Genomic DNA, 13942 nt, shown 5'->3' with positions numbered 1-13942 from the left:
TTTGAAAATTTTGGATTTTGGCCCAAATTTTTTTTCAAAAAACTGACTTTTTTGGCAAAATAACTATAAAATCCAAAATTTTGATTGTATCGAAAAAACCGGAATATATGTCAGAGAAGTGGTCTATGTGCACCTACATACCAAGTTTTAGAAGAATCGGTTCAAAAATGTGGGAGTTATTCAAAATTGTATGACGTCACGACACACAAATTTTTTGAAAAATGACTTTTTTGGAAGTTCTAGACCTCGTACGGAAACAAAAATAGCACCATTCGATTCGCCGTGAAAAACTGCATCAGATAGACACCTTTTTAGGCCTTAACAACCAACTTCAAAATTTGACCTCACTTGACCTGACCTTGACCTGACCTCGGCCTGAAATTCATCCAGAGGTGGTCCATATCACTTATTGAGTGTGCCTATTGAATTCTATGAGTAAAATGACCCATAAAACATGTGTCGCACATGCCCTTTTCTATATTTTGTTTTTGGTGACCTGACCTGACCTGACCTGACCTTGACCTTGACCTCTGAATGATATTTTATGCAACGAATATTGTCTTGGTAGCCTAAGAACACGTTTTGGGCGATCAGTCTCAGTCCATGACTCCATTCTTCGGCAACTACGGTGGAAGGCCGATACTGTAGGAACTTGCAATTTGTACCCTTGACCTGACCTTGACCTTGACCTCAAACTTAAAATTAAGTACATGTTTTTAGTTGTTCGTGATGAGATCTTTCGATTGCCGTTTGAATTTTCCAAATCGGACCATTAGTTCGGGAGATAACAGGGGGGTAAAATTTACCCCCCCCCCCAGCCCCGCGCGTTCGGCTGGAGACCCCAGCCCCGCGCGGGTTAAAGGACGTTTCGCCGTGACGTTGCCGCGTGTTCTGACTCTCCACATGTGCCGTACCCTTGCAGTCTGACGGGGGTGGACGAGCGGGCGGCCGGCGAGTACGTGTGTTCGGTGAGGGACCGGGACGGACGCACCTTCCAGGACACCATCTCTCTGACCGTGGAGCGTGAGTAAAGCGTGACGGAAGAGCGCGAGAGGGCTCTGAGCGCTTGAACGTCTTAACCTTGGCCACTGTCTTTGTCCTCGCGTAATGTGCACAGTGCACTGCGAATAATGTGCAATTGGAGTCGTATCGATTATTCCCGTTCGGCAAAGAAAGCCCCCATAGGACTGGAGGTATGAAGAAATAAGAGATGTTATGCTACCACTCCACAGTCCACATGCAGCTCCATACCCGTCCATCTTCATCTTTATCTTAAATTTATAAGATCACTAGTTGACAAAGCGTAACAGATAAGTGCCGGCACCGGCTGTTTTCCGCGCTCCCCAGCCCCACAGTCAGACACTGACCCGATGGCTGTGCTCGTCTGCCCGTCCTGCTGACGTGTCGGCGTGTCTCGCCCCTGACGCCGTGCCCTGACCCACCCCCCAGCGGCGCCGGCCGAGGCGCTGACCCAGGCCTGTCCGCCGACCACTCTGCCATGCGGCTCCGGCGAGTGCCTGCCCTTCAGGTACTTCTGTGACGGCAATAAGGACTGCATTGACGGCTCCGACGAGACCCAGTGCAGCGTGCAGTCGGACCAGTCGGCCAACTAACGCTTCGGACGGTCACCCAGAGATGGCGCCACCGGCGCTGTGACCCGAACCCGTCGGCGATCGGGACCAGTCACGAGGGGGCTCACATCTTGCCACCGCCGAGATGTGAAATGCTTGTGGTTTTAGCTGCGTGGGGTGATCGCGTTGACCACCGTTTGCGGAATGGCCGATGTCGGTATGTTACCACTGCCATTTGCGTGGCTGTCGCTCTCGCTCATGATATTCACTTTTTTGGCTTTGCGGAGCCATGACAGCCGTTGATATTGCTCAGCTTAGGTATTTGAAGTGCCGGCAGCATATTATCTCGCTCCCGCGCCGTCTAGAGCTGGGCCCGCATAGGCTGATGAACACTGGAAAATATGCATTGTAAACTTTTATTTCGCTCTTGCTGTATCGTATAGTGTTTGCTTCCTTTACTATATGATATATTGCAAAACACTGCCAGCCGCTTTTGGCCACTGTCCGATATTTGTAATGTAACTTCGGTCTTCTTATTACAATGACCAAACCACAATCGCTGGAAAATAAAGGTAATTGATACCTAATTGGCTGTGATTCCGACCAGAATCGACAATCGCCAGTGACCACCGACCGGCTATTCTTTTTTTTTTTGTATGCAGATAAGGCACAGGCTTCCTTGGTATCCATGAGTGCCTTTTCATTGATATCGGTAATTGTTTCCAGCCAGCAAAATTGGTCTGGGCCGTATCTGATTTTACTCTGGCAGCATAGCTCCGGCACTTAGGTACTCCGGCCGTGAAGTACGGGCAATGTCTGGAGCTTTTCTGGAGCTGACACACGATCCCAGAGCTCGCTTGCACCACAGCTGGACTTAGTTATGCCGTATCAGCCGTGCCATACCTCAACCGTACTTCATCCACAGTGAGCCAGAGCAGCTACGAGGCAGCCGGACCTGGTAGTAGCACGCCGTGGCAGCGAGCCGGACTTAAGCCGGATCCTTGGCAGTCCAAACCATACCAACTCCAGAGCGCTACGGCAAAGACCGGCTAACTGAAATAGAGCCATATCGACTCAAACCCCCTGTTCCGACGGAGTTCGGCTTACACCGACCCAAATATGGCATGTCGGAGTTGCCGGGGAAAACGGGCTTGAGCCAAACCAAATTGCTGGCTGGAGATTCCGTTCAGAATTGTCAGGGGTCGAGAATTAGGGGGTTTGGGGGTGCTTGAGCACCCCTTGAAATTCAAAAGTAACCATATACTAGTGCTCCAGTGGCTGCTTAAAGTGACCATCCCACCTTAACATTAGTTTTGAGTTGAGATAGCCAAATTGGTGGCCATGGCCTGAAAATACCGGTTTGGGCACTCACAACATCGAATAATGCTTCGATTCGGAGATATGGAATTTCAAATTTGCAGTTTTCGGATTCTAAGGGGCTAATGCATTGGTATGCCCCCTTAGAATTTGTGACGTCAGCGGAGATCTAACGATTTTTAAATCTTTTACTAAAACGTTTGGTAGCACGCGGTGGTATATGCTGCTTTGCGCGCAACAAATGCCGCACTTTCAAATAAAGTCGCTAGGAACAGCGGAGATCCCAAAAAGTAAACAAAAGTAAAAGTCTAATATCTTGAAAACCGGTGAATATTTTTCGATGAAATTTGGTAGATATTGGTTTTTGCTCTTTCTGAACCGAGCGATATCACTTTCATGTCAATTCATTAACTTTTTTGAAGGTGGGAGGGTCCCTTTAAATCACGTCTGAGCCGCAAACTGCTTTACGTAAGTCGCGAGGAGAGTGATGCAGGATGCTGCTGGGGAAGCATATCTATATGTGCTTTTCCACGCAAGAATTCGACGCTTCCATTCGCAAGGTGCTGGAAAAGCATCCCCTGGGGCCTGGGATCATGGCAATCCTCTGCCCCTGAAAATTGTCCAATCGAATTTTCCTTGTTTTGCTGCCTCATGACGTCATTTTTACCTTCTTCAACTTCGAAAAATACTGCAGTCGAATTATTGACCTTGAACCTGAAAGTGGCGGGGCTGAGACATAAATGGCGCTGTTTAGGTTTGTATGCAAGGCCCACTGCAAGGAGCGCGTCAGGGTACCAGGACCCGGACAAAGGTCATAGTGAACCGGCATCTGATAAAATCCGCTCACCACTTAGCAGCCGACTTCGACCCTTCACCCTCGTAAAACACAAAAGCTTGCCGGTCATCAATCCACCTGCATCTCTGCATCTGCTATATATCTGCTATATACCTATATCGACCTGCAGCCGTTTTGGAGCGGCTTACGGCCGATAACGCACCGGGCGTGCGCTAGCCGCCGGTGCTAAGCGCTAACCACTGAGTGCGCGTGGCCGACTGCCGCCCCGATGGCGCTGGCCCCCGGCACCGGCGCGGCGCTGCTGACCCATGGAGGAGGGGGGGGGGGGGGCTGATAATGAGTTGAGCCGGCATTTGGGATAGAAGCCGGTATGGGATTGGGATAGAAGCTCAGCGAGACTAAGGGATTGTGTGGTGCCTTCGGTACGCCCCTCAAAATCACCCGTGTAGGGCCCTCAGGGCCGCCGGTTATGAAGCCTTTGGAGGCGCTGGTGTGGGCCCTCACAGGTACGGGTGTGATGATCTCAGAGGCATTGGTGCGGGGCCCCCAGGGGTGCCGCTGTGGGCCCTCAGAGGCGCCGGTGAGGGTCCTCACAGTTGCCGTTATGGGCCCTCAGAGACACTGCAGTGTGGGGTTGTCACAGTCGGGTGTGGGACCCTTAGAGCTGCTGGCTTGAACCCTTTACAGGCCGACAGGGGCTCTCAGAGACCGACAAGGGGCTCTCAAGAGGTCTGCGGTGCCTTCGGGAGCCCTGTGGAGTCCTTAGAGACCAGCAAGGTACACTCAGACGCCAGTGGGGCCCTCAGAGTCGTCGGTGTGGGGCCCTCAAAAGTCACCGGTGAGTGGCCGTCCGATGCGGCTCCGGCGTTGAGCCCCCAGAGCCGCCGATATATGGCCTTAAGAAGCACTGGTTTCGGGACCTCATTCAGGGGTGCCGGTTGCACTCAGAGGTGGCAGTGTTGGGCCCTCAGCTAGGCAATGGTGTGGGGCACTCACAGCCGCCGGTGAGGGCCCTCGCAGGCGCCGTTGTGGGGGCCTTTAACCATTGGTTTAGGGGGTCATCGCAGGCGTGTGTGGAACCCTTAGAGCTGCTGGTCCCTGATAGGCCGGTAAGGGCCCTCAGAGGCCGGCAAGTAGCCCTCAGAGGTCACCAATAGGCCCTGAGAAGCCAGCAAGGGGCCCTCAAAGGCCGACAAGGGACACTAAAAAGCCGGTGTGGGGCTCTCATGGAGAGAAGTGTGGCTCTTCGGAGCACATAAGGTGTTCTTCCGAGCCCTATGGGGCCCTTCTGAGTCGAAGGATGCCAGCGTGGACCCTCAGCCGCCAATTGGCGTCGCAAGGCCCCTCTGGCCCGAGAGGCCCCCTGATTCGATGCGGGCACGTGCCCCCTGCTTCCCCTCCCCCCGGGTGCATATAGAGAATGCAATCGGCGGTGCGGAACACCCTCCCGTCGCGAGGTCGCCCATCCGACCCATATCCCATGATTGTCAACCCTGGGGCTGGGGTCGGCAATGTACCGGCAAGGAAATCAGCTTTAAGTGAGTAAAAAAAGTTATTAAGAGTCATTAGTTGTCGTTACGTTCGTCGTTCAGTAATAATAAGTATACGGTGCCAAATGTACCCGACGTACAGCTTGGAGCCGGGCGCCGCCCGGTCTCCACCAGTGACGTCACGCTAATGCTTAGCGACCGGTCCATTGGAAATCGCGGGATGATTCTACCTCTCTTATACGGCCTTGTGCAAGGCCCCTTGTGTTGGTCAAGGTGTTGGTGTTGTATTTTTTGTTATATTTTTGAAGAGATTCGGCAAGGCCGTATAGAGAGAGAGAGAGAGAGAGAGATTCGGGATTCTGACAAGGGTAGGTAGGATCTACCCGATTCCAGGACAAATCTTCGTATGGCATTTCTTCGTCGCGCAATTCTTCGTCCGCATTTCTTCGTCCGCAAATCTTCGTCGGCGCATTTATTCGTGTCGCATTATTTCGTCTCGCATTTCTTCGTAAGCGCAAATATTCGTAGCGCATTTCTTCGTTTCCGCATTTCTTCGTCGGCGCATTTCTTCGTCAAGCATTTTTTCGTCCACGCATTTCTTCGTCTACGCAAATCTTCGTCCGCATTTCTTCGTCCACGCAAATCTTCGTCTGCGCATATCTTCGTCCGCAAATCTTCGTCCCCGCAAATCTTCGTCCGCAAATCTTCGTCCGCATTTTTTCGTCCACGCATTTCTTCGTCTACGCAAATCTTCGTCCGCATTTCTTCGTCCACGCAAATCTTCGTCCCGGCAAATCTTCGTCCGCAAATCTTCGTCCGCAAATTTTCGTCCGCAAATCTTCGTCCGCATTTTTCGTCCACACATTTCTTCGTCCACGCAAATCTTCGTCCGCAAATCTTTGTCTGCGCATATTTTCGTCCGCAAACCTTTGTCTGTGCTATCTTCGTCTCCGCAAACATTCGTCCACAAATGTGGTTCAATAAAACCATGAAGAAATATCAGACCATTGCAAGTGAATGACGAATTTAATGCATGGAATGCATGATCGAAACTTTTGAAGTCAGGTAGATGAGGTCAGTCAGGTGAAGCTATTGTATTTGGGAGCCGACAACTGTAACATTCCATATCATTTGTGTCCCGGACATTCTTTTTTTCGCGGTCGATGAATGACAATATAATCTCTTGTACCCTCGCCGGCATAGGCGGCGGAACGGGGAGGGCACCGGGGCACCGTTCCCCTCTTTAATTTTGGCCTTTTAACAGTAGCCCTATGGTCGTTGCATGGAAAGAATGGGACTAAAAGTCGGCAGTGCCGTGCCCCCCCCCCCCCCCCTAATTGAAAGTGTTCCGCCGCTACTGCTCGCCGGACTTATTTGTTTTCTACATACACGCCGGCCGAGGGGGGCGGGTACGCCCCCCCCCATCGCCGTTTCGCCACTGGTGGAGCTAGCGCGTCGCGGAAAAAAACGAGCGTGTGCGCCGTTACGAGACGCAGAGATTAATACCCGATTTTAAGGCCTTCTAGGTCAGGGGTCGGCTTACGACCCGCGGGCCGGATCCGGCCAGGTGGGTGACGGTTGGATCCGGCCCGCGACCATCTGACGTCCGGCCTGCGGCTGGTATCAGCGACTTACATCGTGTTCCGGCCCGCGGTTCTTTCAGAAATCGACTCCGATATAAAAGTGACTTAAATGTGCTTTGGCACAATAGTTCTTCCTTCGCACACTTCATGAGTTTATAAACACCATTTGCGGGTTGGGTTCATGTGGTGACCCTTGGTGACCTGACCTGCGACCTGACCTGGTATGACCAGTGACCTGAGTGACCTCTAATAGCAACATATGTACTAGATAACTGACGCCCTATCGCTGATTTTCGACAAAATGCGCTTTACTCGGTGTTATAGCGCTTTCCCTAGAAGACCCGTGAACGGTGAAACATGTTATCTTTGACCTGACCTGTGACGTCATTGGTGACCCCGAGGTCAATGAAATTTAGCTTCCTTGCACAAATTTGACAGGGCTATCGAACGCCGTTTAAATTTTCCGGATCCGTCCAGCGGTTTCGGAGATACAGGTGGGAGGGGGGCAAAAAAATGCCCCCCCCCCCACCGCCTGGAAGGTTAAACGAGTAGACCACGTGAAGCCGCCAAGTACACGCAGCCAGCAGTCGTTGATGCTGCGCGCAAAAGCATCTGACCAAATCTTACCGTTGCAAGTTTTGTCTTTAAGTAGAATTAGACAAAAACACCCGCAAATTAAGTGTTTATAAACTCATGAAGTGTGCGAAGGAAGAACTAGGTATTGTGCCAAAGGTCATTTCAGTCACTTTTATATCGGAGTCGATTTCTGAAAGAACCGCGGGCCGGAACACGATGTAAGTCGCTGATACCAGCCGCGGGCCGGACGTCAGATGGTCGCGGGCCGGATCCAACCGTCACCCACCTGGCCGGATCCGGCCCGCGGGCGGTATGTCGACCCCTGACCTAGAAGGCCTTAACCCGGCAGGCGGTGGGCCTACCAGCCACCTTCCGCGCGGTGGGGGGGGGGGGGCACTTTTTTGCCCCCCCCCCGTATCTCCGAAACTACTGGACGGATCCGGAAAATTCAAACGGCGTTCGATAGCCCTGTCAAATTTATCGAGGGAAACCAAATTTCATTGACCTCGGGGTCACCGATGACGTCACAGGTCAGGTCAAAGATAAAATGTTTCACCGTTCACGGGGCTTCTAGGGAAAGCGCTATAACACCGAGTAAAACGCATTTTGTCGAAAATCAGCGATAAGGCGTCAGTTGTCTAGTACATATGTTGCTATTAGAGGTCACTGGTCATACCAGGTCAGGTCACAGGTCAGGTCACCAAAGGTCACCAAGGGTCACCACATGAGCCCAACTTTACTAAGGTTATGCGATGCATGTTTTATGGCCAGTTTTTCATTTCCAACTCAATGGTGTTGGTTATAAGACCATCAGGTACGGTTTAGGTCACTTTCTGGTGGAGGTCAGGTCAAGGTCAGGTCAAAAAAGGTCAAATTTCAAAGTTGATATTTTTGCATAAAATGGATATCGATTCGATGCAGCTCGTCACGGGGAGTCTAATGGTGGTCTTTGTTTTGCGCTACGAGGTCTAGAATTGCTAAAAATTGAGTTTGAAAATTTGACGTCATCAATTTTGAACAGTTTTTTCGCTATAACTTGGCCAAAAAAAGAGGTATCGATCTCAAATTTGGTATGTAAATAGAAGGCGGTAGGGGCTATCACATATATTCCGGTTTTTTCGAAATTCAAAAAACTTTTTGGATTTTTAGGCTATTATATTCAAAAAATCTATTTTTTGATTTTTGGGGGTCAAAATCCAAAAAATTCGAAAAACCGAAATAGCAGTTTTGTAGCCCTCTTAATTCCAGACCTTTTATGTCTGAAACATTTTTCTGTATCTCTAAAGCTGTAGGCCTGACAGCTCTTCCTGCGAAACCTTTTTTTGGGTCGAAAATGGCAAAAATGACGTCACTCTGACGTCATTAGCGGCCAACCTATCATAGCCTTTGGAAAAATTTTTGGTCACAATGTGCGCTAGCTGCTCCCGGGAGGGTACTGAAAGTTTGGTGACGATCGGTGCAGCGGTTCTCGAGATATATCGAAAAAACTAAAGGGGGGGCAAAAAAATGCCCCCCCCCACCGCCTGGAAGGTTAAAATCGGGTATTAATCTCTGCTTCTCGTAACGGCGCACACGCTCGTTTTTTCCGCGACGCGCTAGCTCCACCAGTGGCGAAACGGCGATGGGAGGGGGGGTCGTACCCGCCCCCCTCGGCCGGCGTGTACCTATGTAGAAAACAAATAGGTCCGGTGAGCAGTAGCGGCGGAACACCTTCAATTAAGGGGGGGGGGGGCACGGCACTGCCGACTTTTGGTCCCATTCTTTCCATGCAACGCCCATAGGGCTACTGTTAAAAGGCCAAAATTAAAGAGGGGAACGGTGCCCCGGTGCCCTCCCCGTTCCGCCGCCTATGCCGGCGAGGGCACAAGAGATTATATTGTCATTCAACGACCGCGAAAAAAAGAATGCCCGGGACACAAATGATATGGAATGTTACAATTGTCGGCTCCCAAATACAATAGCTTCACCTGACTGAGTGATCTCATCTGCCATGACTTCAAAAGTTTCGATCATCCATTCCATGCATTAAATTCGTCATTCACTTAAGATGGTCTGATATTTCTTCATGGTTTTATTCAACCACATTTGTGGACGAATGTTTGCGGAGACGAAGATAGCGCAGACAAAGATTTGCGGACGAAGATTTGCGGACGAAGATTTGCGTGGACGAAGAAATGCGTGGACGAGAAATGCGGACGAAGATTTGCGAACGAAGATTTGCGGACGAAGATTTGCGGACGAAGATTTGCGGACGAAGATTTGCCGGGACGAAGATTTGCGTGGACGAAGAAATGCGGACGAAGATTTGCGTAGACGAAGAAATGCGTGGACGAAAAAATGCGGACGAAGATTTGCGGACGAAGATTTGCGGGGACGAAGATTTGCGGACGAAGATATGCGCAGACGAAGATTTGCGTGGACGAAGAAATGCGGACGAAGAGTTGCGTAGACGAAGAAATGCGTGGACGAAAAAATGCTTGACGAAGAAATGCGCGTACGAAGAAATGCGGATACGAAAAAATGCGCTACGAATATTTGCGCTTACGAAGAAATGCGAGACGAAGTTATGCGACACGAATAAATGCGCCGACGAAGATTTGCGGACGAAGAAATGCGGACGAGGAATTGCGCGACGAAGAATTGCCATACGAAGATTTGTCCGGTTACGGATCTACCCTTATTTATGGTCACCGTTGGTAGGATATGTACCTACCTAAGGATTTATTGTTGTGGGCAATGTGTTATTTCGCATTTTATCTGCAGCCGGATTGTATGTCAGGTCTACTATGTTGTTGGTGTGCAGAATAGCAGAGCCCTTATTTATTTCTTGCTTGGTTTGGTTGCAGTCAAGGCCCTATCACTTCAAATATTTTCATGCTGTATGCCAATTGCCAACCATTTTGTATTATTTGGTGCAATATTTAAAAACAACAAACTTTAACACTTCTTGTTCTGTGAAATAGGATCGTCATTTGTCATAAATAATAGTTGGCAATAATTGGCATCTTATGACCGTTAACGTCATATATTGATATAGTCGATGTTTGACAACATTCTACACTTTGCATTGCTAATAATTTAAATGGTACCTAGGTAACAGGTGTTTCACAATAACCATTGTATAATGTTATTTGTGAGTTCTCAGTATATGTTAACAATGTGTCGGGTCGGCTAAATAGTCATTGTACCCATTCACCAAGCGTTTGAATTAGGTAATCACACATCATGATTTCTAAAAATAAAAATGAAAAATCAGATGTTGCTAAATTGAATTGTCATTTTTGTGTGAAATAATGTCGCAGACAATTGACAAAAGTGCAGCTTATGGACCATCAATGTACTGAAGGGCCTGGCCAATAAGGCCATACATCTTAACCTTCGCCCCAGTGGGGGGGGGGGGATATGTTTACCATCCTGTCGCGCTTTTTGCGTGTGAATAAAAAACCGCGGTGCGTAGCGCCGCGCCGCTTTGGGAAGCTTTTGGTACATCAATTTTGGACAATGTGTGAAATTTTTGACCCCAGGTCATGTCAGGTCAGGTCACCAGGTCAAATTAACTGACCAAGCCTTAAAAAAAGTTTGCAATCATGTCCAGCCTGCAGTGTTTGTCAGAAAGGTTTGAAACTTGGTGGATTGCATGCTGTTATGGGCGCCTACAATTTGTATATCTCGGATTTTTTATATCCGTGACCTAAGGTCAGGTCAGTGGCGTGACCTTTCCATTACAAGTCAATGGAGAAAAATGAAAATGCCTGTAGATCCGTGTGTACGCATAGGAACAGTCCAAATATTTCAGAATCACAATGATTTAGTCCACTCGTGATGACCAAGGTGTCATTTTTGCTGATAGCCTCTAGAAAGGTCATCCGAGGTCATTTGAGGCTACAAACAGTTTTTTGCCAATAACTCGCGATTGGAAAGAGATAGAACGCTGGGGATGGTCTCATTGTGTTTGTCTTGTTGAGACGCATCGACTGATATGCAACATGACCTTTTCCGGTCAGGTCATGACCTTGACCTGAGGTCAAATTTTCAAGTTGACCTTTCAAGGTCAAATTATAGTTCATTCGACGCGCCTCGGCGAGGGAAACACGATTCTGGCAATAGAAATGTCGTGGCGTTTTGTAGTCGAAAGTTATTGTCGAAAAACACTTTTCGTAAAAACAGCTATTTTTGGAGTTTTTGCCCTCTGGAGGCTAAACCGTTGACCTGAGGTCAATATTGATAATGACCTTTTCAAAAGAAGAGTTCAAAAGCTATCGATTGCTCTTCCATGCGTTTTTCTAGCTACCATAGTTCCTGTGATAGCGGCATGTTTTCTGAAAAATATAATGACAATTGGCAAATTTTGACCTTTGATGACCTCTGGTGACCACAATATTGCTCTAAGGTGAAAAATGACTGAAATACTTTCAAACGTACGCCTTGAGAGCTATTGACTGCTTTTTACCGCGTCTTTCTAGCCCTCTTAGTTTTTGAGTTAGAGGTGGGTGGTAACATATGCCCCCCCCCCCCCCTCCCCCACAAGGGCGAAGTTGGCTGAGACCGCCACTGGGGCGCGGGTTAAACCAATTCATTTAGTTCAATTTTTTGGTAGTGGTTGAGTGTCTGAGGTGATCTTGTAGAAATAGTCACTGTGCTGACTGCCAAGTGCTGATTCAGAATTTTTTGTTGCATTTATGATCAGAGTAGTGATTGTTCTTCCCCCAGTGGCCGGTACCCTTTTTCTAATTTTAAAAGACATTAAGACTGGTTCACAAAGTGATAAAGGGCGGCATTCAGCAATCAAATAAGCCACCCTTAGCTCTACTGCCTCTTTCCTGGAACTACTTTGGGCAGCTTCCAGGTGCTAAGGAACCCTTCTACAGGAACACCATCTCTTTCAGAGATCAGGCTAAGTAAGGTTTGAGCAAAAGCAGTGTTTGAGTGAAAAATGCTCAGAAAAATGCAAGTGAAGAATATAAGCAATTGTGCTTTTACTTGCCATCATTCATTTAGATCATTATTACACATGATGACTGTGCAGATTTCCTAGTGTTGAAATCAAAATCCTAAATCATGTCATGTTCAAGAATTAAATTTATGTTATATCTGTATTTTGGCCTTGTTTTACAAGTCATTAGTAACTTTGCTGCATGATAGCACACTTTAACCCAATCAAATGTAATGTAGGGATATACATGTATGATGTATGTTATAATTATCTTAATGGTATAATATCTGATTTGGGTTTATTTTGCTGTTAGATGTTTGAGAAATGTTCTTAGGAAAAATGTACCTTGGCTTTGCAAAGGAGGCTGGGATACCTGATAATTTTCCCACAAGCGTTTCACTAGTTAAGGAATAAATTTGAGTGTATGCATTATGCATGCCAATTTCAGTACCTTCTGTTTACTGTCTCGTAGGTCACCGGTGTGAAGTTCGGAGTCGGTCCCACCGGTGTCAGAGTCGCCGCCCCGCCTCGAGATGGCCGTCTGTGTGGCGGTGATTGGTAAGGAGAACGCGCCGCTGTACCTGCTGACGGCCGACCCGGCCGCCGAGCTGCAGTTCCACTACACCGTGCACACGGCCCTGGACGTGGTCGAGGAGAAGCTAGCCGCCACCGGGAAGACGGCCGCCGACAGCCGCGAGCTCTACCTGGGCGCGCTCTACTCCACCGAGGAGCACCGCGTGTTCGGCTACGCCACCAACACCAAGATCAAGTTCATCATCGTGGTGGAGGCGGCCAACGTGTCGATCCGCGACAACGAGATCCGCACCATGTTCCGGCGGCTGCACGCCGCCTACACGGACATGGTGTGCAACCCGTTCTACCTGCCGGCGCGGCCCATCACGGCGCGTGCCTTCGACCGCACCGTCCGACAGATGGTGACGGGCGCCAGCTGAGCGCCGTGCCGTGCGGGAGCTGAGCGGTAACGGGTGCAGAGCCACCAGCCAGGCTATTGTGCCTGCGTCGGAGCTGAGCGGTAACGGGTGCAGAGCCACCAGTCAGTCTACCGTGGCCGAGTGACCCATGGCTGACCTGGGCTGATTCCATGGTGTTATATCTATCTATCCGTGAAGCGGTTTCAGCAGCGGCTGAGTGACGATTCGTGCGCTGAATACCGTGACATTCCAGGGACATCACGGTTGTGCTCGAGGGACGAACTTCGCTTGCGCCACGGGCGAGGCAGGTGTGCCCCTGAGGGTGAGGGGGCGCGGAGTGCCCCATAGTGAGCGTAAAGTGGAAACCTCCATCCAAGGTGCAGGCACTCGGTGAGTTTTGGATAGCTGCTGTTGTTTTACTGAGCTCTAGCAGTACTGTAAGTGAGTGAACATTGCTATTAACTAATGTCGCAACATGTATGGATGATTTCCACACTAGGCCTGACAGTTGACATAGGGTAACTAGTTATTGTTAATTTCTTTGAATTGAATGTTGTCATGACTGGTAAAATTATGACATTTTTATGATAAGTACCGTTTCCCCCGATGAATGAATTTACTACACCGGTTGCCAGCGTTGCCGGGAACAGAGTCGTTTCTGGTTTCATGGGTTGTCTTCAGTTAGGTACTTATGTAACCCTATATACAGGCTATCTACGTCGCCAATATACAGGCTCATCATCG

General features: G+C 49.1%; 2 protein-coding genes across 4 annotated transcripts in view; both read left to right on the top strand.

The window, feature by feature from the left end:
• LOC122386273 (basement membrane-specific heparan sulfate proteoglycan core protein-like) overlaps positions 1–2158 on the top strand; it is a 29436-nt gene extending 27278 nt beyond the window's left edge. The window contains exons 36-37 of the mRNA XM_043375311.1: positions 923–1023; positions 1450–2158. Coding sequence (XP_043231246.1) covers positions 923–1023; positions 1450–1613 — 265 coding nt within the window. The 3' untranslated portion in view covers positions 1614–2158. The remainder of the gene's footprint in view (positions 1–922; positions 1024–1449) is intronic.
• A 3240-nt stretch (positions 2159–5398) lies between these two features.
• LOC122386272 (trafficking protein particle complex subunit 2-like protein) lies at positions 5399–13941 on the top strand. Of its 3 annotated transcripts, none has more exons than XM_043375309.1 (2): positions 5399–5542; positions 12739–13941. In XM_043375309.1, exon 2 carries the CDS (start codon positions 12800–12802, stop codon positions 13217–13219), a length of 420 nt encoding a protein of 139 aa, XP_043231244.1. In that variant the 5' UTR covers positions 5399–5542; positions 12739–12799; the 3' UTR covers positions 13220–13941. The 3 variants fall into 3 exon arrangements, with proteins under 3 accessions (XP_043231244.1, XP_043231245.1, XP_043231243.1); XM_043375310.1 differs by lacking the exon at positions 5399–5542 and adding an exon at positions 10017–10062; XM_043375308.1 differs by lacking the exon at positions 5399–5542 and adding an exon at positions 12045–12231.
• The last annotated feature ends 1 nt before the right edge of the window (position 13942 follows it).

The sequence above is a fragment of the Amphibalanus amphitrite genome, unplaced genomic scaffold, assembly GCF_019059575.1.
Source record: "Amphibalanus amphitrite isolate SeventyFive unplaced genomic scaffold, NRLGWU_Aamphi_draft 000245F_arrow, whole genome shotgun sequence".
Taxonomy (NCBI): Eukaryota; Metazoa; Arthropoda; class Thecostraca; order Balanomorpha; family Balanidae; genus Amphibalanus; species Amphibalanus amphitrite.
Note: the sequence above shows the minus strand (reverse complement) of the source record. Positions and strands in the feature narration are given on the sequence as shown.